This window comes from Myotis daubentonii, chromosome 16, assembly GCF_963259705.1.
Source record: "Myotis daubentonii chromosome 16, mMyoDau2.1, whole genome shotgun sequence".
In the NCBI taxonomy this organism is placed as follows: domain Eukaryota; kingdom Metazoa; phylum Chordata; class Mammalia; order Chiroptera; family Vespertilionidae; genus Myotis; species Myotis daubentonii.
This window is the reverse complement of record NC_081855.1, coordinates 28,077,695-28,104,615: the sequence shown is the minus strand read 5'-3', so window position 1 is coordinate 28,104,615 and position 26,921 is coordinate 28,077,695. Positions and strand designations below refer to the sequence as shown.

The window sequence follows — 26,921 nt, the reverse complement described above, 5'->3', positions numbered from 1 at the left end:
GGAGGGAACACAATACTAGGAATGCTCATCCTCATATCTGATGCAGAGACGAGCTGTCCCTCCTGACGGATCCGAGCTTGGGCCCTCCCTGCCGTGTGTGTGTCTGTGAGACTGTGAGCGTATGTGGGGGTGGGGAGGAGTCATGTCCTGAGTCCATTTAGGAAATGAGGTGGCAAGGGCAGGGGAGGAGCCCACATCTCCGGCCCAGGGCACAAGTCTCTAGACTCAGCCCCTTTGGGCACAGGGGCCTGAGAGGCCCGAGCGACAGCTACCTTAACCCCGCTGGGACCCAGCCTCCTGGGAGAGGTGCAGAAAGGCCCGATGGCGCCTGGAAACACCAGCCAGGTTCTGGTACCTGGCACAGAGACTGTCCAGGGGCCAGAAATGATATTATTGGACCTTCTGTGGGCTGGGGCTTTACCACATTTAACTATCACAGCCAACACATAGAGTGGATTTCATCAGACCCATTTTACAGATGAGGGACCTGAGGCCAGTGAGGAGAAGACACTGGCCTCCATTCTCACAGCTGGTCTTTGCTTTATACTCTCAGGTAGACGGTGTCTCTTCCTCTCCTTGCCCCCTCAGCTCACAGAGGCAACAATGGTTACTTTTCCTTGCAGATCCCTTCTTGAGAGTGAGGGGGAGTTGGCAGGAGCCCCCAAGGGGCAGGTCTGTCTGCCTCAAGGGTCTTGTGCATGTTGTGTTGGGCTGGGGCAGGGTTGGAATGAACTCCCTGCATCCATTATGTGCCTACAGGGCCAGGGCAACTTGTGTGGGGTGGCAGTCAGGTCTGTAGATATCTGGGGACAAGTGGCCCATCTTTTGTGTTTGACAAAGGACCCAGCGCAGGGGGCCACCTGGCCTTCTCAGTGCAGCAACTCTGCTTTCCAGGGGGGCTCCACTGGGGACCCTCACTGTGTCCACCGCCGGGGGACCCTCCACAGCTCGATCTTCCCGGCACCTGACAGCTCTTTCTTCCTGCCCCACCCCAAGACTCTGACACCAACCTGGGGGCAGAGAACCATGGAATCCAAGAGGGCAGCTCTGGAGAGGCCCTGAGAGATCTTCCGCCCACCCGCCTCCCTGTGTTGATGGGGAAACTGAGGCAGAGAGTGCATGAACTGGCCTAGAACCTGCACCACACTGGAGGTCTTCGCGTTCTGGGGCAGGAGCCGTGCAAGGATGGAGGGAACAATGACGGGCAGAGAGCTAGACTTGTCAGGAGGCGTAGAGCTCGACCTGCCCGCCTGCTGCCCGCCTGCCACCCCCTCCCTCTCACCTCCCAGGAGATGTGGAAATTTGTGCAGCAGACGCTTCGACTTACCAAGTAAGGCAGCAACTTCATACGCCTTCTTTTGTTCAATTGTCTCATAATTGAGAGCTTCAAAAAATATATCCAGAACGAGGATGTTCTCGCTGCGGAGGGAACGTTCAGTACATACATGGGTGGACCCGCCAGGATCCACAGCCATCATCTAACAGCTTTCCCTTGGACAGATGGAGAAACTGAGGCCAGGGAAGTGCCACCACCACCCAACGTTTGAGCTGGTTAGTGGCAGAGCTGGGCATTGAGACCGGGAGCCCTGACTCCACTCCATGCTCCTCACAGGCCTGGGGGCTGAACCTGGAGGCACCTATCAGTGGCCCCCTCTGCCCGAGTTCTCTCCCCCACTCTGCACGCTGCCTCGCCTCCCAGTTTTCTGGCCCCCAAGGGGTCTGCCCGGGTCCTTCCCTGCAGGCGAGCTCAGGAGTCTTTTGACGAGGCTTGCCTGCCCAGCTGACCGCCCTACCCACTCCTGAGAGTCCCCGAGTTCCTACTGGGATTTACAACAAGCTTCTAGTCAGAGACCCCAACCTGGCATTACCAGGTCAGCTGCTAGAGCCGGAGTGGCTTTTTAGGGCACAAACCTATATGGGGGGGCTCTGGCAGGAGCACCTTGGTTCTCTCTGTTCCTTTAGGCAGATGTGTTAATGAGACACATCTTGGCAGGAGGCCCCGTTGCTGCCTGCAGAATGTCTGCTCAGCAGCAGGCCCTGGCACCTCCTACGATTCCCATCTCCTTCGGTGCTGCGCACAATGCCCTCAAAGCCAGTCCCCAACCCCCTGAAGAGAAGCAGTCTGCTCTGTAGACATCCGCCCAGGATGGGCGCTGGCGATGGTGCTGGCAGGAGGGAGTGGCTGGGGAGAGAAGCAAACCCCTCTCTCCACGCAGGGCTCTCCGAGGTGCCAAAGCAGCACCAACTCTTGCCTGGTTTATGGCGACGACCTCCTAACTGGCTCCCTTTTGCCCACCTGGCTTCCCATCCATCCTCTAAGCGAATGCCCGAAGGGTCTCTCTAAAACTGCTCAACAAGTTCAAATTAAATAAAATTACAGTTCAGTTCCCAAGTCACTCAAGCCATGTTTAATATTTATATATATATCTCCTATCTAATAAAAGAGTAATATGCAAATCGACCATCACTCCAATGCACAAGGTGGTCGCCCCCATGTGGATACAAGATGGCTGGCAGGAGAGGGCAGTTGTGGGGAACCAGGCCTGCAGGGGAGGGCAGTTGGGGGGGACCAGGCCTGCAGGGGAGGGCAGTTGGGGGGACCAGTCCTGCAGGGGAGGAGATATATATATATATATATATATATATATATATATATATATATCCCCTATTGATTTCAGAGAGGAAGGGAGAGAGAGAGAGGAACATCAATGATGACAGAGAATCATTGATTGGCTGCCTCCTGCACGCCCCCTACTGGAGATCGGGCCCACAATCCAGGCATGTGCCCTTGACCAGAATTGAACCCCGGACCCTTCAGTCTGCAGGCTGATGCTCTATCCACTGAGCCAAACCGGCTAGGGCTCAAGCTATGTTTAAAGTGCTCAATGCCGGCAGACTGAGGTGGTGAAATTGAAATGAACACCTGCACCATGAGGGACCAGTCAGGTGAAGAGTGAGAGGAAAAGCATTCTGGGAAGAGGGAACAGAATGTGCAAAGCCTGCCTGGAAAACTCCTATGCATCATTTAAAAAATCTCTTGACACATTCCGTGGCAGCATCCCCATGTGAGGTGCAGTCAAGTACCTCCCTGTATCCCTGGGGCCTGGATCAGCCTTTGTCACATTCAGTTGTCTGCTTGTCGCCCCGCAGGACTATAAGCTCCTTAAAGGCAGGGACTGCATCTTAATCATCTTTGTCTTCATAGTCTGAGTGCTGAGCACAGAGCTTGTCACACAGTAGGTGCTCAATTAATGTCTGCTAAATGGAACTAACAGCTTGCCTTTGCCCTTTTCCTTGATTGCCCCTAATTTCCTCCTGATCCATACCACCCCCCTCCTCCCCCGTCCACATGCCCCTGAGCTTACGAGATATATTTTTCTGATTTGTTAAACTTCTTCTCGAGGTACTTGGCTGACGTCTTGCTGGGGATCTTCACCATGGAGAGCTCTTTGTTGTAGCGGGTCAGGTTGCAGGGTGTCCGGCAGAGACAGTAATTGCTGTCCTTTTCCGCCAGCAGACCTGCAGGGGAGAGGGACGGGGCTTAGTCCACTGTGGGGGCTGGGACCTCTGGGCCAGGGCAGCAGGTCCAGCAGGAGAGAGATGAGCTGGGAAGAGGTGCCCTCCCTGGTGAGTGAGGGGTGGGGGGCTGCAGAGAGAAGGGGAGCTGGGCTGCTGCTCTAGGTTGAGGGTGCGAGCGCTTATGAAAAAGCGCCCACTCTTTCTAGGTTACTCTTGGTCCCGTGTGTCTTCTGCTTCTCTCACTGTTATGTGGCCCTTTAAAAACTGTTGACAAGGCACCGCTTTTGGAGAATAGGCTCCGAGGGAGTCCCGGCCCCTTCTACTTCCCGGGCCTTCTTCTCTGCTCCTAGCCTCAGTGTTCTCATCCACAAAGTGGGCAAAGGCCCATGTGGGAGGCCATTGCCTCTGAAAGCTGGGCTCTGCGGATTCCCTCTGGGGCTGGCTCCCCATAGCCAGTGCCTACCTCCTGTGCCCGCTGGGTTAGGACACAGGCCAAGATTTGCACTCCTTTCTCTAGAGAAGCTGTTCTCAACCTGTGGGTCGCGACCCCTTTGGCGGTCGAACGACCCTTTCACAGGGGTCGCCTAAGACCATCCTGCATATCAGATATTTACATTACGATTCATAACAGTAGCAACATTACAGTTATGAAGTAGCAACGAAAATAATTTTATGGTTGGGTCACAACATGAGGAACTGTATTTAAAGGGCCAGAAGGTTGAGAACCACTGCTCTAGAGGCAAACTCCCCACATCCAGGTTCATCTAGTCCAGTGGCTCTCAACCTTGGCTGCACATTAGAATCACCTGGGAATCTTTTTAAAATCCTGATTTCTGGGCCTCATCCTCCGGAAATTCTGTTTCTTTGTTATTGGGTGAGGCCACAACATTAGTAACAAAGAAACAGAATTTCCGGAGGGTGAGGCCCAGAAATCAGGATTTTAAAAAGATTCCCAGGTGATTCTAATGTGCAGCCAAGGTTGAGAACCACTGCTCTAGTCTCTCCTCCCTCCCACACCCCTCCCCTCCCCTCCACTCCCTCCTCTCCATCTAACCGGGTGGTTAAAGACAACATTTCCCTCCCTCTTTCCTCTAACCATCTCAGTGTTTCTGGCTGCCCATGGGTTTTGTTGATGCCTCACTCCAAGGAGAGACTGAGTCTTTGCACACATCGGAAGTCACTGCCTGTCCTCTCACCAGCACACCCCTCGCCTCCAACCCTGGAAGCTCTGGCAGTGTGAGTCAAGAGCTGCCCCCACTTAACTCCAGCAAGTGCAGCTGCCCAAGCCACTCAAGTCCACGCACACTCGGCCTTACCTCTTTCCTCTGCCCACCTCCTTGGGCTCACCTGCTTTGGGATAATCTTGGTGGCCTAGCTGTGTGAGCTACCAGCATGTGTGTGTGTCTGTGTGTGTGTGTGTGTGGGGGGATACTGTCACACTCCTTCTGGGCCCCCCACACCTGTCGTGCATCCTCTCTCGTCTCTGCCCCTCATCTGCATTCCTCAGCACCCCTACCCCCTGACATTCACTGCTCTCTGTCCACCTCTCTGCCTCCTTTCTCTCCCCAGCCCTCATCCACTCGCATCAATTCCCTCCCACCTGCTCTCCACCTCCCTCTCCTGCAGCCATTCCACTCCATCCAGCCTCTCCCCTCACCCTTCCCCATTCCCCCTCCCACCCAACCTTTCTCCTCCGCCCAGGAGAGCGCGTCTCAGGCCCTCCCCAGCATTCCACGTGTCCCCAGTACTGACCGAGGGCAGGCTCTGCACACTCCTTGTGCTGCTCGGGGGTACAGAAAGGGGCGTCCCCTGCAAAGAAGAAACACAGGGAGGTACAAAGGCCGCAGCACCTCCCCTCCCAGGGCTGGGGGTGGGGGCAGGCAGCGCACCCCTTACAGGCCGGGGCAGCCATCTGCCACTGGACAGTCCAAAGGGAGCCCTGGACCAGGGCAGCCTGGGGGCATCGGGAGCAGTGCACCCAGAGCCGGAAGACTGGGTTCCCATCTGCCCTGTGACCATGGGCAGGGACTAGGGGGACCCTCCCGGATGGCTGCACTGGTGATGGGTGAGGAAACCTTGCTGGCTGATCTGCTAGTCGGGGGAGGAGGTAAGCATCTCCTAAGTCCTGGGCGTGGGTCGCTTCCTCCTGAAGGGGGAAGTACTGCAGCCTGCCTTCCCAGGGCACCGGAGTGGCAGTGATGGGGGGTGGGGGGCTGTGGACCCTGATCCTGAGGCTCTTCCCACCACACACAGCCCTGGGAGAAGGGCTGCTCTGTAAGCGCCTCTTGCTGCACCCTGCATCCCCACCAGTAATTGAGAGGTTAAGGCCAGTGTCCTGGGTGGAATGACTACTTGCTTTCAGCTCAGGTTCCCTGAGGCAAACCTCAGTCTGAGCAGCAGGCAGGTAACACTAACTATTGCTCAGCTGTCCTTCCTGGCATCTCTTTGTAAAAGTCCAGGGTCCACTGTTTTCTCTTTTCCCAAGGGCTACAGTGAATGTTCACCTTGATATCTTTCCTCACTATTTCCCCAAACACCCTTTTTCAAGAGCTGAGGGGCTGTTATGCTCCCTCCTTTCATTCATATATATAATCTCCTCACCTGAGGATATTTTTCCATTGATTTTTTAGAGAGAGTGGAAGAGAGAGGGAAAGACAGAGAGAAATATCAATTTGATATAAACACATCGATTGGTTGCCTCCTGCACGCATCCCAACCAGGGAGGAGCCTGCACCCAAGGTACATGCCCTTGACCGGAATCAAACCGGGGACCCTTTGGTCTGCAGGCTGATGCTCTATCCACCAAGCCAAACCAGCTAGGGCTCTGATAATAATAATTTAATTGACAGTTTTCCTTTTTGCTCTGTCTTCTAGGCAGCTCAGAGGCAATTTTATTTTTTAAGTTATTTATAAAATTTTTATTTATTGATTTTTAGAGAGAGAGAGAGAGGCACTGACTTGTTGTTCCACTTATTGATGCAGTCATTGGTTGATTCCTATATGTGCCCTCACCAGGGATCAAACCCACAACCTTGGCACATTTGGGACAATGCTCTAACCCAGAGGTCCTCAAACTTTTTAAACAGGGGTCCAGTTCACTGTCCCTCAGACATTCCACACATGCGCACTGCGGGCCCGGGACGAGTCGGCTGCTAAGCAGGACAGGCAGCGGTGGCAAAAACACCCGGCGGCCGGATAAATGTTTTCGGCGGGCCGCATGTGGCCCGCGGGCCGTAGTTTGAGGACCCCTGCACCAACTGAACTACCCGGCCAGGGCTTCAGAGGCAATTTTAAAAATCAAGAATTCTAACCTTAGATTACTAAATAAATTACTAATTATTAATGAAATAATTCAGAAGTTAATTGTGAGGATGCTCATTTCAGCATTGGCTATATTAAAAAACAACTGGTAATGAACTAAATGCCTAATATAAGGATTTCGTTAAATACACTTAAATAAAGCATGCTATAAACATGAAATAGTAGCTGTTAAATACACGAGCAAAATTCCTGGCACATAGTAGGTCTTCAGTCCACAGGGTTTTTGGTTCCTCCTCCCATATGCTAACACAACAACCACTGACTTCTGCAGTTTTAAAAGCATTTTTATGTCTTAGCCTAATTTTTTTTTTTTTTTTTTACTTACTTTAAAGATAATGAAGCTGAGAACAGAGAGGTTTAGAAACTTGGGCCAGGACACAAAGCAGGTGAGTGGAGGAACCTGAATTAGAAGCCAAGGCCTCCAGCCCCGGTCCTCCTCCCTGCCCTCTGCAGCCCCGCTCCCTCTGCAAGGCCGCCTCTGACAAGCCGACCGCCTCTGATGCGATGGCCACATGCACTGTAAGTCTGACACCGGAAATACCAGCACCGGCACGTGCAGGCGGGCTGGTGAACGTGTGCCTCATTTGAAAGAGTGCTGGACTTTTGGGTTCAGGAAGGGGGATATCTGGATGAAAGCAACACACATCAGGATGTGTGAACATGGACCACACGAGGAAGCAACAATTGCAAGCCTCCAAATATCGGGACACAGCAAACAGTTAGCAAACAGCTCAAACATTGGGAGGAATGTTCTCCAAACATCTGGAAGCTTCAGGACCCCAGGGAGCTGCCTCGGTTGCTAGAGTGGATGTTTCTGCCTGCTCTCTACATGTCTGCGCACCAAATAACACCCCTTTGGATGCTCGTGGACGGGGGTGGGGGAAGTGTTTCTCACTAGGGGGAGAAACGCAAAGAAGGCCCCAGGCGGTCCCCTGTGGCCGCCCCTCCTGGCACTGACCTGGCATGTGGACCATGCGGCAGTTGCAATTCTCCACGATGTAGCGGGTCTCACAGTCGATCCTACAGGCGGTGATGCTGTAAACAGGAAAGAAGTCGAGTCCCATCTCTGAGGATCGGCACTCGCCCCACGGAGGCGGCAGGTATGTGAGCTGCAAGACAGGAAGAAGGGGCAGCAGTCAGCCCTGGAGGTTCAGCCTTGATGGACTCAGCGCCTCCTTCACTCACTTACTCAGTCAACCAACAATTACTGAGCAACTAATTCATGACAATCTAGACTCCACTGACCTCACATGCCTTCAACATCTGGCTCTAACATTAGTATTCTTATCTCCTCTCTTATGAACCTTCCCAGAAATGCAGATCTTCACAGAGCCTTTTACACATGCTGCATCTTGTCACTTCCACACTTTGTCATCTCCCATCTCTTGGAAATTCTACCTTCCAGACTTGGGACCTGAGACCTAGAGCTGGAGGAGGGTTTGGGAGGAAATGGCCTTCAGCATATACAGTGCTGTTTATGATCCTTGGCCCTGGCTAGAGCAGCTCTCCAGTGCCAGCTGTGGACAAACTCCTTTGGGGACCGTGTCCCTTATTCTCCGAGGCCCAATGACTGCAAACTGTTCTAACACCTATGGCACTTGCCTGCTGGGCATGAAGAGAGTGAAGGATGAAGAACTAATGGTTGGTGAGCACTTACTGTGTGTTAAGCCCCAAGCCAAGTCCTTTACATCTTAAAAAAATTTTAAGAATAAAAAATACAATAAAATGCACACATGTCCAGTGCACAGTTCAACAAATTCTGAAAAATCTACACACCTATGTAACTGCCACTTCAAGCAAGAATAAAACATTTTTGCCCTGGGTTAGAGCATTGTTCCGATAAGCCAAGGTTGTAGGTTCGATCTCTGATCAGGGCACATAGAAGTATCAACCAACGAGTAAATAAACAAGTGGAACAACAAATGGATGTTTCTCTCTCTCGCTCTCAAATCAATAAATTAAAGAAGATATAGGATATTTTTAATTACCTTAGAAAGTTCCTTCCTGTCCCTTTCCAATCAGCCCCAACCTGCCCGGGCAATCGCTGTTAGGGATTCTATCACCATAGGTTGGCTTCGCCTCTTCTCAAATTTCATACAGACGAAGACTTACACTATGTGCTCTTTTGTGTCTGGCTTCTTTAGCTCAACAAAATGTCTTTCACACAGAGTAAACTTCAAGACAAAGATACTGCATGAGATAGAGAGGGTTATTTTCACGGTAACAGGATCAACCATCAAGAGGACATAATCATTCTCAACACGGATTGCCCAATGATATGCCTCAAAAATACGTGAAGCCCCGGCCGGTGTCTTCAAGTCTGTGTTCACTTACTGTGTCCTACCCAATGGTTTTAAATTCCAGGTCATTGCATTGTTCAGTTTCAGGTTGACTTTTTAAAAAAGTTTCCATATCTTGCCCCCCAATCTCTCATTATTTACATCTCTTTCTGCAATTATTTAACATGTTTATCGTTGTTATGTTAAAGTTGTTGTTTTCTAAATTCCAGATTGGGTTATATGTGACTCTGTTTCTACTAATTGTTTATTTTTCTCTTCACATCTTGCCTCTTTCTTCATGTGTAGAGTAGGTTTTGATTGTATGGCAAAGGACACGTCGTTTTTTGTTGTATGCTGGACATTGTAGATAACTATAGTGGCTCCAGGTTAGTTATCTTCCACTGAACAGCATTGAGTGAATCGCTTTGATTTTGTGAAGGTGTTGTTTAGGCTTTGTATAAGAATGGGTATAATATTTTTGTTTTTCCCTTCGTCCTGGGCTATAGCCCTTAGTCGTGGAATGTGGTGTTAACTCCTAAGGTCTGACACTTCTGGGATTTGAACGGAAAGCCTGAGATGGATGCTTATCAAGTGTAACTTGGTGGGACTTGAATGACAAAGTCTGTCTTCCCTGCATTGGCAGCTGCTGAGATTACTGCCCAGCTCTTTCACCTGTAGTCCTGGGCTTCTTGGAGTGCCACCCCTATCCATATGAAGTTCAAGGTTAAGTCTATGATTTTAGGGAAGTTTATAGAAACATTTTGGAGTTCCCTCTCTGTGGGTCCCACCTTTCTAGGATCTTCCGTCCCCAAAATTTTCAACCTTTCTGGCAATCATGAACCATGAACTCTGTCTTGTGCCTTTTAAAAAGATTATGTTTTTATTGACTTTTTAGAGAGAGAGGAAGGGAAAGGGAGAGATAGAAACATCGATCTGAGAGAGAAACATTGATCAACTGCCTTCTGCACACCCCGTACTAGGGATCGAGCCTGTACACTGGGCATGTGCTCTGACTGGGAATCAAACAGTGACCTCTTGGTGCATGGGACGATGCTCAATCCACTCAGCTACAGCTGCCAGGCAGACTTGTGCCTTTTTAAACGTAATGACTGCTACTTTCTGCTTGAGCTCTACTCCAATATTCCCTTAGAACCTGCCCTGCCCTCCAGGGAGAAGTCAGATAAATATGTATTTCACCCAGTGCAGGTAGGTCCCTAGCCTCAAGGGCTGAATACCCTCCAAGTCCTGCCTGCTTTAGTCCCATCAAATAGCATTTTAAAATATCTTGTCCAAAGTTTATAATTCCTAGTTCCAGGAGGCTTAGTCTGATATAAGCTAGCCCACCATTACGGAGAACCCCAAGTCTCCACACTCATTTAGCATTCATAGGACTCCTTGGAGGGAGATGTTCCTGTGCTCGTTTTATTAACGAGGCACCTGAGTAACAGAAAGGTTAAGTAGCCTGTTCAAGATCACACACCTTGTCAGTGGCAGAGCCAGCCTATGGTCCCGGGGATTTCTGACCCCAACCTTGCACCTGTCACACGGTACTACATTGTCTCTGCAGGAAATCGGTGGGAGGGAGGGAGAAGCACGCCAGGGAGGACTTCTCAGAGCTCTCCGCTTTTGTTTTGATCTAATGGCTGCTTCCTTCTTCCCTTTTCCCCATGTAGGTTTGCTTTACTACCTCCTCTTTCTTTGGAGTGCATAAGTTGACCAGGCCTTTGCCCAGATTTCCTGTATGGCTTTGGATAACTCACTGCTCTCCTGGGAATCTCAGTTTCCCCACCTGTAAACAGGAAGGACTTACGGGTAGATGTTCGATGATTAGAATGCATTAGGTCTCCTACGCTGCTCAATACTGGATCCATACACACGCTAATTGGATTTGGGAAGGACCAACAGTGACTTTTGGCAAAGCTGGAGTGTGTGTGTATGTGTCTAAAATGATGAATATTAACTGTGGGGGCTACTCATTTCTTTTTCTTCCACTACAACAGGTTCCCACAGTGGGTGGACCAAGCATGGCGCTGGTGAGGCTCTGGTGATGAGCCAAGGTCTGCTCAGGGTCAACCACTTCCCTTTTTCTGGCTGAGGTCATGATTCAGAGCCCACGACCACCCTGCTGTGGCTGGCTCGTCACCTGTCCCGTCAGCTTTTCTGAAGCCTCACACACCACAGCAGCTGGGAAATCGCAGCGTGTACAGTATCGACGCGTGCTTGCCAGTGAGTGTCTGAAAGCGGGTTGGAGTATTTGTTTATCCGGGGCCGGCAATGCCTCCGGGGGACCCCGCAGCACTGTCTTCAAATATCCGAAGGGCTGTCTCGGGGAAGAAGAATTCCATTTGTTTCCGGGCACCCCAAGGGAAAGACAGACTCGGAATCATTGCAATCAGGGAAGTGGGGAGCACGATAGCGTTTACTGATGCTGCAGGTGCCGGGACAGGCACATTACACGCATGGCCGTAACTAATCTTAAAGAAGGAACAACTCAGGCTCAACTTTCTAACCTCCCGCATGATTCCATAATAAAAGCATCGTCTCGAGAGTAAGTTCCCCATCATGAGGGGTGGTGTTCAAGCAGAAGCTACCCACTACCTGGCTGGGATGGGAAGAGAGAGATTCAAGCATTGGGTACCCAGGGAATAAAATGACTTCAAAAGTCGCTTAAGCCCCGTATGTTTAATCGTAGACCTTAAATCTATTATTTGATTTAAGAACTAGAGGCAGTGGAATGAGCCAGGCAGAAACCCCTCCCCCCCCTCCATTCTTTCATGAACTATCTGTGTGACTTTGGGTAAACGTCACAGCCCCCTGCACCCATCCCCAGCATTTAGTCCCATCTGATTAAATAAGTTCAGTGCCCAGCAGCTAGTAGGTACTCACCAAGTCTGAGCTCCCATCCCCTTCCTCTAATAAACTTCCATGTCTTCCCACCCTTTCATTCATTCAACAAATAGCCCAGCTCCACCTCTGCTCTCCTCACAAGTTGGTTCTACAGACCAGCAAATCTCCGCCTTGTTTGGCAGCAAGTTACTTTGACTTGGGTCTATTATGAGAAGGATTCCTACTAATTCAGGCGTCCAAGGTGGCACCAGGCAGCTGGATCTCGGGGTCGAGCTGGGAGAGACCTGGGCTGGAGATGGACGTGGGGGGAGCTTTGGTGTATAATGAAGCTGTGGGTGGCAGAGCCACCCAGGGAGAGAGGGGAGATGCCCAGGATTGAGCCTTGACAGGTGCCTGTGTTTGCTTGACAGCTCGTCCTCCCTTACCTGTTTTTTCCATTGTGCCGTGGAACTGGTTGGTGGCTTTCGATAATTGTTTAAATTTATGAACTGAATGAAGAAGGCAGAACTTTTGTGACTGAGTACTCTGGAGCTTGCCTTTCATTGCTCCACTGTCTTGAGGCTTCTCTCTACAGTCCTTTCACTTTATCACTAGAAGCTGGGGTTTGCTTCCTTGGCATCCTGTGCTGGTCCTCAGCCACCGGCTCTCCCAGCCTCTCCCAGCCCACAGATCCCGAGGCCGGCCAGCAGGTGGCGCTGCAGTTAGCGTAGCTGCCCAAGGCCTGTCTGCCGTCTGAGCTGCCCCAAGGGAGGAAGCCATAGGCCCTTGCCAAGCTCACTTGGCCTTTTCCTTGTGTCTGCAGCCCACTCTCGGAGGCCTTGGCTGGATGGTGCTGCTGCTGCTGTGTGGGGTGATGAGCATATATTCATTCTGCTCCGGAAAGGTTAGGGAGACAAGGAGAGATGCCCACCTGCCTCACCTGATGCCCGCCTGGCTCTTTTGTGATGGCAGCCGCTTGGCCTCTTGCTTCAGTGATGGCACAAGGTGCCCACCTGGACCCAATCACTTTAGGCTCGGGGGTACCCCTGCAGGCTCCTTCCTGGGCCAGGTCAGGGTCTTCGTCCTGGTCTGCCTGGCTTCCTCCTCTTCCTCACTTACCCACCTGGCCGAGATCCTGGCCCCTGTGTGCCGAGAGCAGCCAGGCTAGGAGCACATGCTCTGTGGTCAGACCCAGCCGGGTTCCAATCCTGGCTCTGCCACTTACGTAGCGGGGGACCTGGAGCAGGTGGCTGGGCCTCTCCGAACCCTTCTCTCTGCACAAGAATCGCCCTGAGGTAGTCGCTACTTCAGAGGCTACTAGTTTTGAACTTGAGGTGTGTGTGACCCTTGGCTGACACCTTCCGGCCTCTGTTTGGTCATAGGGACAGGACGTGCGATCAGGCCATTGTTAAGCTCCACAAAAAGCCTCTTGCCCAAGGTCCTAGAACACATTGAAGATGCCAGAAAGTGCTGGAGGAGGGTCTGCATCAGAGCACAGCTCCCTCCCCTCGCCCAGTCCTAGTCCCTCTCCCCCTTTCGCTCTCCTCATGGCTTTGCTACCTTTTCCAGAATCGACATCTTCTCAAGTATTTTCCCAAGGGAAGGCAGTTCTAGAGGAACCGTCATGTTGGTGCCCATGGGCTCTGTACTGAGGTGGGCTCGGCACCGAATCCCATGAGTCCCGGACCAGCTGAGGGCTAGGTCTTCCTGTGCGATGTTGGGCATGCCACGCCACGTCTCTGGGCTTCTCTGTCCCACCTGTAAGGGGTGGGGTCCGAAGGGTACTGTGCTCTGAGAGGCCCCAGGTTCCCCTCTGAGGTCCCCCTGCTGTGTCCTGGGATCCCTCCCACTCACCCCATTTTCCCACCTTCCACTGCAACGCAAACTTCTGCCTCGCCCGCCCCGCTGGACTGGAAACCAGAGCCCGCTTTTTAAGCCATAATTTTCAGTTTGATGTTTTTATTGCATCCTGCCGAGTGATTTAAGCATGTTCACAAATGATTATATTGTGCTGTTTTTGAACAATGTTAAAATCAAATCAAATCCTAAAGTCAAACCCACAAATCCGTTGGTAACACAGGCAGCAAAGGAGTCTCAGGGGAGACATGTCCTTGTAGGTCGCACAGAAACGGAGAAGCGCCCCATCCCCCCTTCCCCTTCCCGTCTCTGCCAGCTTCAGGGAGAGTTCAACCCACAAGGTCAAAGCAGAAGAGACGGCACCAGGAAGAAGCTCAAGTCATCGTAAAAGACTGAAATACGGCCCCTTTCAGTCCCCACAAGGGCCCTGAGAGAACAGGGCCATTTGCCCTAAAGACGGGCTGTGGACTGATTGAGGGCATAGACACGGCTGGCGTTGACTGACCCTTAGCAAGCACTGTGCATGCTCTATGTCCTTGATCCTCACAACCACCTCAGGGGCTGGCACTTCTAGGATCTCCATTGTGTGTCTGGGAGCCTGGGGCACTGAAGTGACTCTGGTCATGGACGAGCTGGATGGGAACCCAGCAGACTACACCGTTAATAACTACCTGCACTGCCTGCACGAAAAAAGGATCTACCATGGGTTGCGGTCTGCAGGAAGCAGAGGGAGTTACTGGGTGGGAGGGAGAGATAGGAACATGTGCTCTTCAGACCCTGATATGGGAAATACTAGTCCTACACAGGTTCATGGAACAGTTTATCCTCATGACAACCTTGCCAGTTAAATTTTATTACCCCGTTTTATTGATGAGCAAACCTTGGTAACTTGCCCAACACCACATGGCTAAGAAGCAGGAGAGGCAGGATTCTAACCTGGTTCTGTCCGGCTGCAAGGCTCCTGATGGGGGTCAGGAGATGATCTTTCTCCCTCCCTTCCTCCCTCCCTCCCTCCCTCCCTTTCTTCTCCTCCTCCTCCTCCTCTTCTTCTTCCTCTTCCTCCTCCTCTTCCTCTTCTTCCTTATTTAATTCTTCATTGTTGAAAATTTTACATGTCTCCTTTCCCCCCATTTACCTCTCCCGCCCACTCCTGCCCCCTGGCACATGCCCCCACCCCCTATTGTCTGTGTCCATTGGTCATGCTCATATGCGTGGATACAAGCCCTTTGGTTGATCTCTTACCCCACCTCCCAACCCTCCCCTGCCTTTCCTTTGAGTTTTGACAGTCTGTTTGATGCTTCTATGTCTCTATATCTATTTTTGTTCATCAGTTTATGTTCATTATATTCCACAAGTGAATGAGATCATGTGATATTTATCTTTCTCTGACTGGCTTATTTTGCTTAGCATAATGCTCTCTAGGTCCATCCACGCTGTTGCAAATGGTAAGAGTTCTTTCTTTTTTTACTGCAGTATAGTATTCCATTGTGTAGATGCACCACAGTTTTCTAATCGACTCATCTGCTGATGGGCACTTAGGCTGTTTCCAAATCTTAGCTATTATAAATTGTGCTGCTTATGAACATAGGGGTGCAAATGTCCTTTCTGATTGGTGTTTCTGATTTCTTGGGATATATTCCTAGAAGTGGGATTGCTGAGACGAATGGGAGTTCCATTTTTAATTTTTTGAGGAAACTCCATACTGTTCTCCACAGTGGCTGCACCAGTCTGCATTCCCACCAGCAGTGCAGAAGGGTTCCTTTTTCTCCACATCCTCTCCAGCACTTGTCGTTTGTTGATTTGTTGATGATAACCAGTCTGACAGGTGTGAGATGGTACCTCATTGTCGTTTTGATTTGCATCTGATAATTAGTGACTTTGAGCATGTCTCTTGTCCTTCTGTATGTCCACTTTGAAAAAGTGTCTATTTAGGTCCTTTGCCCATTTTTTTGATTGGATTTTTATCTTCCTTTTGTTAAGTTGTGTGAGTTCCCTATAAATTTTGGAGATTAAACCCTTATCTGATGTAATATTGGCAAATGTGTTCTCCCATGTGGCGTGCTCTCGTTTTGTTGATGGTTTCTTTTGCGGTGCAGAAGCTTTTTATTTTGATGTAGTCCCATTTGTTTATTTTCTCCTTAGTTTCTTTTGCCCTAGGAGCTGTATCGGTAAAGATGTTGCTACGACATATGTCTGATATTTTGCTGCCTACGGATTCTTCTAAGATTTTTATGGTTGCCCATCTGACGTTCAAGTCTTTTATTTTGAATTTAGTTTTGTGGATGGTGTAAGTTGGTGGTCTAGTTTCATTTTTTGCATGTATCTGTCCAATTTTTCCAATACAATTTATTGAAGAGACTGTCTTGACTCTTTTGTATGCTCTTGCCTCCTTTGTCAAATATTAATTGAGCCGTAATGGCTTGGGCCGATTTCTGGGGTCTCTGTTCTATTCAGGAGGTGTTCTATCTTGGCTCTGCTGTTACCCCCTGTCCTCTTTAGGGGACTCAGCTTTTTCATCAGCAGCATCTGGGTTCAGACTAGATAACCTCCAGAGGCAGTATAATGTAGTGTAGGTGGTAGTCTATAAGGCAAACCAGGTGATTGCTCCTCCTGCCCCAATTCTGGGCACATGGCAGACATCACCAGTCAATCACAGATTACAGTCTTAGACATATCTAAATACTGCCATTTGCTTGAAATTGAAATGTATTTTGGGAGGCCTCATCTGTAGAACCCATTAAACTAGACATGCTTAAGTATTCACATATGCCAGATAAAAATGATGATGTACTAATACAGACTGTGACTGCCTGGCAAGAACAACCACCCAACCTGCCCCTGTGTGTGGGAGCATCCGAGACTGGTGTTGGCACCATCTGGACCAGGATTTACCCAATCAGGATTCTGTGCTGAGATCACAGACGAGTTGCTTGTTGTGCTGGCTGGACACTAAGTAGTAGTAGCTGATGCAGCACTTTAACAAGCAACGGAAATCAATTTAAAAAGTGAATTACCCACGGTTTGTGACTAATAATAAAATAATTAGGTTATATCCATTGCAATAAGGTCCATGAGTGGAGAGAATATAACAAGAACAGAAAATGTTTATACAAAAGAGCAACAGGATTTTTTTTTGAAAGGCTATGACTTGCCTCATTCTAACATTACTTTCACCCGAGGCCTTGCTGGCTCCAGGTATTGAAGCTCTACAAGAACCCTTCTAGTTTTGGTGTCATGGGGCAGCCTTTGCAGCTTTATTTCCATCCATTCATCCATCCATCCACCATCCACCATCCATCCATCCACCCATTCTACTAGCCATTTACCCATCTATCCATCCACCCATCCATCTATCCATTCATCCATCCATCCACCCACCATCCACCATCCATCCACCCATCCATCTATCCATTCACCCATCCATCCACCCATCCACCCATCCATCCATCCATCCATCCATCCATCCATCCATCCATCCACTTATTCATTTACCCATTCACCCATCCACCACCCACCCATCCATCTATCCACCATCCACTCACCCACCTCCCATGTCCAATAAACATTTATTTAGCACCTAATCTGTTCTAGGAACACTGCTAGGAACCGAGGCTCTGAAGATGAATAAGATGTGGTTCCTACAACCACAAACGGGGCTCCCTGTCTAGAAAGGACAGGCATGCACACAACAAAGCGAGTGCTCTAATGGGGTAACCAGGTACAGGATGGGGGGGCAGTGAGGAGGCCTGGCTAGACCAACTTGGAGGGGCGGGGATCAGAAAATACTTTATGGAGAGTGGTCACCTTTCAGCTGAGTCTAGGATGACAATGTCGTTCATTTCAATAGGCAGATCAGGTGTGGGAAGGGTGCTCTGGATCGAGGGAACTGCCGGGGCAAAGGTGTGGAGGTAAAGAGTGGCCTGGCCTGGAGGGGGAGCCTCTGGCAGCACAGACTGTGCTGGGTGCAGCGCTCAGTGTGTAGGGAGCAGCCCAGGTGACTGAAGAATCCTCTGTGATTGTGATCGTGACACCTGCACCTTGTGGCAAATATACATCCCCCGCAGGAAACAGCCCTGCTAACCTCCTGCCCGCCCCCATCCCCGCCCCTGCCCAGCGGAAGGCTGCCTTGCGGGAGTTTTCAGCGTGTCTGTGCATGCCGACGCATCATTATAATCACATCTCCATCCGGACACAATTTCTTGGGCAAGTGTTGGCGGCGCTGCTGGCGGCGTGTTCTCAGCAAATTGCCTGGGTGTGTGATTTGTTGGTGGAAACAGGGAGAAGGAAGTGTTGCAGAGATGCTGGTGGGGAGGCGGCCTCACGCCCGGGAATGAACTTGGAGTCACGCAGTCCTAGCTTGGCCGCTTACTCACAGGCTGATGTGGGCCAGGCACTGCGCGGTTTTCTTCACTCCTTCCAGCCCTGCGTCAGCCTCTCCCTTTGTCTTTTCCTGTCCAGGGCCCAGGCAGGTTCTCCCCCTGACTTGTCAGTCCTGCGGGGGCCCTCATGATAAGGTGCTGGGGACGACACTCACACTTTAGTCAGAGTGAGCGGAACGTCTGGCTGTTGTGTACTCTACACCCTGCACAGCAGTTCCGAAATGGTTCAACAGCATAGAGAGAGGTCAGTCCTACGGCCCCTTCCAGACTCCAGTCGAAGATGCTCAGGGGTAGACCAAGGGATTTTCTTAGAAATGCAACCAGAAGGAAAAGAGAAAAGGAGGAAGAGGAGGGAAGGAAGGGCAGGGCAGAGATGCAGTCTAGAACCCAAATGGCCCCTTTCCAGCTGGCAGAGCTAAAAGTATGGGTCAGAGAAAGGGACCAGGGTGTGGGCATCAGGTAGTTTCCCTGAGTGGTGGGGGCAGCACTTTAACAATTTCATGCCCAACCCTCCACCAGGGGCCTCTGAAAGCCCAGTGAGGGCATCGGAAGGAGGCACAGTGTCCTCTCCCCCTGGGAATCCCCTGCTGGCAGGAGGCCTGCGGAGCAGACCCCACTCGGAGCCCACATCCAGGAGCCAGATGAACTTGCAGCCTGGGCTGGTGACACTGTTACAGTCCCCTGAGCTTGAGATGGCCCAGCGTGGAGGCCTTGTGTGCACAGAGCAGTTGCCACAACATGCATCTTTTATGACCCCCTTCCTGTTGGTTTTCAGTGGGGATGGCAGTGGCATAAAATGTGTGGATTCTGGAAGGGTAAGATGCAGAATTGGACAGAGAACCGACTGATGATTCCAGAGGGAAGAGAGATTGTGGGACTGGGTGAAGGGGTTCAGAAGCTCAGACTGGTGGTAACAGAATAGTCATGGGGATGCAAAGTACATCATAGAGAGCATCTATCTATATAAAACCCTAATATGCAAATAGACCGAACAGCGGAAACAACCGGCGGAACTGGCCGAACAACCAGTCGCTATGACGCTCACTGACCACCAGGGGGCAGATGCTCAATGCAGGAGCAGCCCCCAGCCCGCAGGCTCTGACCGGTGGTGGTGGTGGTGGCGGTGGTGGGGGGTGGGTCCGGTGAGTGGGCAGTGCCAGGCCAGCCAAGGTGGGGGTGAGCAGGGGCCCCACAAATTGGCCCTGATCGCCAGCCAGGCCTAGGGACCCTACCTGTGCACGAATTTCATGCACCAGGCCTCTAGTAGTCAATAATAACTATGAATGGTGCCAGGTGGGCACTGGAAATATCAGGGGAACACTTTGTAAAGTATAGGATTGTCTAACCTCTAGGTTGTACACCTGAAACTAATATACAATAATACTGAGTGTAAACTGTAATTGAAAAAAAAAAAAGATGTGGCATTGAACGTTTATGCTCTTGGGCCACTTAATTCTCAGAGGTGAGGGAGAGTTCTCAGGTGTGATCCTCCTGTGTCAGCCCTGAGCCAGCTGAGCCACACTTAATGGGATCTTACATCATTTTCCAAAGGGAGGTAACTGCTTTGTACCTACACTGTTTGTGACACCACAGTATGACCCATAATTCTCTAAATCACTAATATTCATGGGGAGGGGGACTCATTATAATTGTGAAAGCCCCTCGATCACTTCCTATTATCCTTCAGCCTGTTGGTTCCTTTCCACCGTCCCTAGAAATGCCACCATTGTCAGCACACTGGACCATGTTTCTTACACAGACAGGCTAGTGCTTTATAACCTTAAAACACCATTATTTTGCATTAAATGGTTCCAATTTTGAATGGCGGAGCTGGTGGTCTTATGTGGTTCCCAGGGATTGTTACGAGTCTACAGGGTGCATCCATGAAATGTTTCGAAGGGGGCTGGGCAGACGGTGCCCTTTGGTAGACGTAATCTCAAATGTTTGACCCTTCGGAAGGACTGCAATGGGAAGATCAATACGCCACTGGCCTTGGGAGTTCACCGTCATGTGCACCTGTTACAGACTGAGCTGTGTCCCCTCCAAATCCGTATGTTGAAGCCTTAACCCCCAGTGTGACTGTATTTGGAGCTAGGACCTGTAAGGGGGCAGTCAAGGTCAAACAAGGTTATTATGGGTGGAGGCCCTATCCTGATTGGAATACTATCCTTATCAGAAGAGGAAGAGTGCCCTGGCTGGTGTGGCTCAGTTGGTTGGGTGTCATCCCATGCACCAAAAGGTTGTTGGTTCAATTCCTGGGCAGGGCACATGCTGGGGTTGTGGGCTTGATCCCCTGTCGGGGGAGGAAAGTGCAGGAAGCAGCCGATCAATGTTTCTCTCTTTCTCTCTCCCTCTCCCTTCCTCTCTCTAAAAATCAGTGAAAAATTAAAAAAAAAGAAAGAAGAGGAAGAGACACTAGAGTTCTCTCTCCACATGCACAGAGGAAAGGCCACGTGAGGACACAATGAGGACACGGGTCCCACCGCACAGGTCTGCTGTGGAGTTGGAAGGAGACAGCTAGGAGACGTCAGCTCGCTGGAACAGAGCAGGTTCTGAGTCAACACCCAGGGGGCACTGTCTGGCTAAAAGACTGGGCTGTGGGCTCAGGAAGACCGGAGTTTGGGTCCTAGCCCTGTTACTTACTGTCTGTGTTTCCCCATCTATAAATGGGGTGAGTAATAATACATAGTTCACTGCTGTGAGAATATCTGTGTTTTATTCGTTATGAAATACACATTTCCCCACACCCTAACATCAGGGCCTCTGAGCACTGTGTTATAGTTTAATGAGTAGTGGTTTTCTTTCTTACCGGCACATAACATAATGCTGACCCTGATAGTTGCCGCTGTCTTAGATTTGATGAGATATAGCAAATCAGATCATGCTCGAAAGGGCTCAGCAAAGCACCTGGCACAGAGCAGTTGCTCAATAAGTGGCCACTGTTGCTATGACTTCCTTTGGGGCCATGGCAAGTCTTAACATATCTGTTAGCCTCAATTTTCTCACCTGCACAATGGGAATAATTATCTCTACGTCATAGGGTTTGAGGGAGTATTAAATGAGATAACATGCTGACTGAGAGATCTACCACAGCGTTTGGCATATGACAGGAGCCCTAGGATTGTCCTCCTCTCCCCCAGCCTGGGACTCTACCCGGGGCAAACCTCCCCATGGTGGAGTTTTGGCGCATGTGGGGTGAGGAAGGGGGAGGATTCCTTAGGCCTGAGCACCTTGGCCTTGTTGGATAAGGTTTTTTTCTGCTCACTGCTATCCTCTGGAGGCCCTAAGGATTGGGAAAAGGCTACTTGAACCAGATGGGAAGGACAGAGAAGAAAATGGTGGCAGGCTACCCTGCTTGGCGAGACGAAGACCTCCACTGAGATCCAAGTCCATTCAGGGACCGTGACTAAGAAGATGTAAAAATGACCCTCATTGTCCTTTGCTGAGGTTGTTTTTACACTGGATGTGGCTGCTGGGAAAATGGCCCAGATCACATATCTAAACCCTTGGTTCCCTCCTGCCCCCCAGCAGAACACACTTCTGGGCTGGAGACATAGGATTTGAGAGGGCGGCCCTTGCCAGGCCATATGGGCTGGCAGCATCCCTTCTCTGGCTTTTCCCAGAGGCCACAGTCTGGATTGGGATCAATCAGACCTAGTGTCAAATCCTGGCTCTGGACGATCGAGGGCACATGCCACTCCCCAACGGGTCTCAGATCTGCCAAGTCAACGCGTATGCAGGCTATCACGTTGCTGCTACTCAAAATGTTACCCAGCCTGCCCCACTTCCCTCCTTCCCGACTCTGATGATGAGCGTCGGAAGAAATCATAAGCAATGCGGACGTAACTACGAAATACTCAGATGTATATTCCCTGTCGCTCTGATCAAATGGTCTTTGAAGCAAACCTTCCGCTGCAAGTCTGGGGCATCTCAGATGAGCAGATGCAAACTGTCAGACCACGAGGAAGTCCCAGGCACTTGCCTTCCCAAGAGGAGCAAACAACCTCTGTTCATGCTCTTCGCTGGCTCCTTGAGATTGTTCCATGGCCCTCAGCCCTCCCGCTTGGTGGTGGGGAGACTGGCATATCCAAGAGAGGGAGGGAGGGTGGGTGGAGGGAGGAGGCCTGGACAGACACACCCTTTTTTTGGTCCTGGCACTTTGCATAGATTAAGTATGAGGTAGGTGCTATTGTGTGGTTCCTGTGATAGAGAAGAGGTAACGGAGGCACAGATGTGCAGAAGCTTGCTCAAGACCTCACTGCTGGTAAGTGGTAGAGTCAGGATTCAGACTTGGACAGGCTGATGCTGAAGCCCTACACCACTATCCTAGGCTCCTCTCTCCCAGGTAATTCAAGTTATGTAATCCCAGGTGATTCCCACTGCCCCAGAAAGAAGCCATTCGTGATCGGAGACTTACTAAGAGATTCCTGCGTGTCTCAGGATGTGCCACTGACGGCCTCTTCTCTTCTTCCCCCCTCACCGTAGGACAGCCACATCATCACCATTTTACAGATGACAAGACTGAGGTTCACAGAGGCAAAATGATTTGCCTAAGGTGATCTAGCAAGGCAAGGACAGGGTTTGGATAGGAACCCATATCTTTGGAGTCCTGGTCCTGCCCACACTGAACCAGTTGTCTCGTCTTCCCTTGCCCTGTCCTGTCCTCTTCCTGGGGCACTGCCCAGCCATCTATGAGGGGCAGCATGATCCCACACAGAGAGCTGACCATCACACTATCCTGTGGATTCAAAGCTTTGTCCTTTCCTAGAACCTTCTTAAAAAATATGAATCCATGGATGTATCTCTGGGATAAGCCCACAGGCAGACACCTTACTTGGGGATTGTGTTGTGAGTGGCAAGAATTAGAATTTGGAGTCAGACATGCTGCACTTAGAGCTCAGCTTCAGCACCTTAGCTTGGTGACTTTGGGAAAATTATTGATCTCTTTGAGTATCAGTTACCTCTGTGTGAAAGAGGAGTATCACTCTATTTTGGAAAGCTTTTAATGAGATAATATCTTATATAATAAAAGCCTAATATGCAACTCGACCGAATGGCAGAATGAGCAGTGGAACGACCGGTTGCTATGACGTGCACTGACCACCAGGGGGCAGACACTCAACGCAGGAGCTGCTTCCAGCCCACAGGCCCCAGGCCAGCCAAGGTGGGTGCCAGTGGGGGCCCCCTGATTACCCAGCTGGTCACCCCACAGATCAGTCCTGATCGCCGGCTAGGCCTAGAAACCCTACCTGTGCACAAATTTTGTACACTGGGTCTCTAGTATGAACATAATGCAGCATATTGTTTATATGACACATAGCAGGTGCTCAATACAGTGGAGGTCCTGTCCTTTGTCCTTGGCAAAGAGTCCAGAAAATCTGTTTGCTTTAAGAAAATCCAGTCTGTAAAATTCACCCAATAGTTATTTTAATTATTCCAGGATCCCTGATGTTCACAAAGGGCTTAGCCAGGTCCTTTTCCTTTACACGGCAGCTACATGTGTACACTTCCCTGCCCGTTTACGAATCATCAGCTACTTGACAGTGACATTAGTGGGGGGAGAGCCATGTTGTGGGAAGCCAGAGCTACGAGCGATTACCTGCTAGCAATCAAGTAGGATTGGAGGGAGAAAGTAGGTCTGAAAGAGCAACCTAAGGAAAAGACTTCAGTGATTAATATCTATCTCACCCTCTTCCCAGGAACCCATCCTTTAGTTGTTTAAAGCAAGATGTAAATGCAGAGTCAGACACCCTCAAATGTTTCCCCTTAACTTTAAAAGCCTGGTGACAGGTGACTGGAATGAGCCTTCCCAATCTAAGATGCCAAGGTTATAATTGTTCATTCTTCTGGCTGTAATTTATCCTGCTATCCCTTTGGGTAGCTAAACAGCTCTGATCACGAGTTGCCCAATTGGCTTATAAGTCTTCTTGATGAATCACTCTCATTCTCTCAGTCCTTTCTCTGGGCTGCAGTAATTTTTGACAACTGTCTTAGAGCCTCTGTCTCCTGTGGGTGCGAAAGACAAGAGCCATCCATTAGGAAGAACACGTGGAGGACAGGAAGCTCCTGGCATTGGGGCGGTAGACAGGTGGAGGGCCGAGGGCACAGGATGCAGGACACGATCTGTACTCAGTCACCTCCAGAGTATGAGGCACCCTTGCCGGCTTGAGGTCTTGGGATCAGGGGTGGCTGGGCAAATCCTGCCCACTGAGCTCCACTGAGTGTCTAGAACAGTGGCTCTCAATCTTCCTAATGCCGCGACCCTTTAATACAGTTCCTCATGTTGTGGTGACCCCCAACCATAAAATTATTTTGGTTGGTACTTCATAACTGTAATTTTTCTACTGTTATGAATCGAAATGTAAATATCTGATATGCAGGATGTATTTTCATTGTTACAAATTGAACATAATTAAAGCATAGTGATTAATCACAAAAACAATATGTAATTATGTGTTTTCCGATGGTCTTACGTGACCCCTGTGAAAGGGTCGTTCGACAGGTTGAGAACCGCTGGTCTAGACCATCTTCATTAAGAAAATGCCATGTGCTCAGGGTGAATCCACCATACAGATAAATTCGGGCAGCATGGCAAAGATCACAAGTGCTCCAGTGCTGGAGTTCTCATCTTCTTGGGCTGCTTGGTTTCCCACCCTACTTTGCCTCTAGGTGTGGCATGTGACTAGTTCTCACCAATGAGATGTGGGAAGAGGTGGTGTGGTCAACAGTAGATGTCCTAGAGGACAGAGCTGCAGGATGGGAGGAACCTGGATCCCCGAATGGCCGAATGGAGCAGAGCTGCACTGCCCATTGCACTGGGCTGGGACATGAGTGAAGAATAAAAGTTTATTGTGACAAACCACTCAGATTTAAGGGTTGATTGTTATAGCAGTTAGCCTCTCTTGCCTACAACAAACAATACTTTCTTTAACAGGACTCGAACATTCACACTTAAGGGACTCCCTGTGGGCAGAGTATTCTGAGTTAGCAGGGTGGCTTCTACTAACTAGATAGTACAGTGTAACTCACCTCTGATAGCCTTTGTGTGACATTCACTTATAACTTGAAGAGCATTGGATGTATGGGCTCTTAATGATTAGATCTGATAAGTTGTTCTTGTTGGGGGTTGGATGGAAGAACCTTGACGTCTCCTCCCTCTCTCTTAACTTCCACTGGATGGTTGAGCAAGTCAGATTCCATCTCCTCTTCTTGACACGTTGAGAATGCGATCAGCTCCCTCCTGGGCTATTGCAACAGTCTTCTCTGTGATCCACCTCCTGCTTCCCATGTACCCCCTCCAACCTGGTCCCCCACCTCATTTTCCGAAAATGCAGACTCAACCATGTCACCACCTTCCCTTGAATGAAAACCCAAGCTCCTTTTCTTCAGAAGACCCCGGGTGATCTGCCTCCCTGTCTCTCTTCTCATCTTTCCCCATCTGTGCTCATCTGCCTCCCTGCCTGGAGGCTTCTCCCTGCTTCTCAGCCTGCAACCACCTACCCAGCTTTTAAGACTTAGTTTGTGTTCCTCTGCAAGGAGCCCTCTCTTCTCCATCATTCCTCCCACCTTTAGACCTGGTGTCCTGGCTCACGTCTTACCCCGGCACCTGCAGAACCTTATTGTACTTATTGGCTGACATGCCTTCAAGCTTTTTGGGAGCAGGGTTGTGGGGGCCCGGATTCTCTTCCCCAGGCTGGCACACAGTTGGAGCTCATCTGCCTAAACTCCCAGCTCTGTTGCAGCCACGCCAGTTCCCAAGGCAATCTTCTCTCCCTGGGCCTCAGTTTCTCCAGAAACAAAACCTGAAGCCTGCTTGGCAAGGCGGGTCCTTGATGGTCCCCCGGGCTTTTCCGGCTTCCGTGCTCCAGGACTCTATGATTTTACCACTAACATAGCGCAGTTATGGGAGGGAAATCAATACTGAAGTTTTTCCTGAGCCGTGCGTGAGCTGCAATCCTTCAGAAGACCGTCCTCGGGGGTGCCGGTGGCGCTTGGCTTTGCCTGACGCCAGAGAGGATTTATCATCGCAGAAAAGCTTATGCGGCAGGTTTAGCAAATGTGGCGTCTCAGGTGCGCCAGCGCTTCATTTATCGAGCAAACACCGCTTCCCCACGCAGATTTCAGTCACCGGCATCGTACACTGGCGCTCAGATAGAAAACCCGGCTAAGATGTCCTCTGCTACGGGCTCCGAGGAGAAACGGACGTGACCCACGATGCCCTGGCCTGGGAGGAAAGGCCATTGCAGGTTTGCCACGTGCTACATAGAGCCCTGACTTTAGACACCAGGGCGCGTGTAGGGTGGGCAGAAGGAGTTCTCAGCACACTTCATGCCACGCCATCAGCGGGCTCGGGGGCTCTGCCGCCATTGGCCATGTGGCTTTGGGCAAGCTCCGTCCCTCCACTGGGCCCGGGTTAGCCCTAGGGATCCTGTTGAAATGCAGCTTCTGACTCAGCAGGCCTGGGATGGATCTGAGCCTCTGTCTGTCGGACGGGCCGGTGTTTCTGATGCTTGGTCTTGCTGATGCTGCTGGTCCCTGGACAATACCACGGAAGGGCACAAAGCTAATCGAATCGGTGCCTCTCTACCAGGCACGATGAACATACACTTTGAAGGCAAAGATGATCTGGAAGGAAGGCCACAGAGGCTTGAGATCATGGCATTTTTAGGATGTTTCAGTTGGGAGGGACCAAAGATATGACCACATTTTACTGTTGTTTGCTACCCATTCCCCAGATGCC

The 26,921-nt window shown here is 50.4% G+C and overlaps 1 protein-coding gene across 1 annotated transcript in view; it reads right to left on the bottom strand.

The window, feature by feature from the left end:
* ASIC2 (acid sensing ion channel subunit 2) overlaps positions 1-26,921 on the bottom strand; it is a 210,517-nt gene that overhangs the window by 6,198 nt on the left and 177,398 nt on the right. The window contains exons 4-7 of the mRNA XM_059669510.1: positions 7,799-7,949; positions 5,272-5,328; positions 3,366-3,519; positions 1,328-1,419 (exon numbers count right to left, since the gene is read on the bottom strand). Coding sequence (XP_059525493.1) covers positions 1,328-1,419; positions 3,366-3,519; positions 5,272-5,328; positions 7,799-7,949 — 454 coding nt within the window. The remainder of the gene's footprint in view (positions 1-1,327; positions 1,420-3,365; positions 3,520-5,271; positions 5,329-7,798; positions 7,950-26,921) is intronic.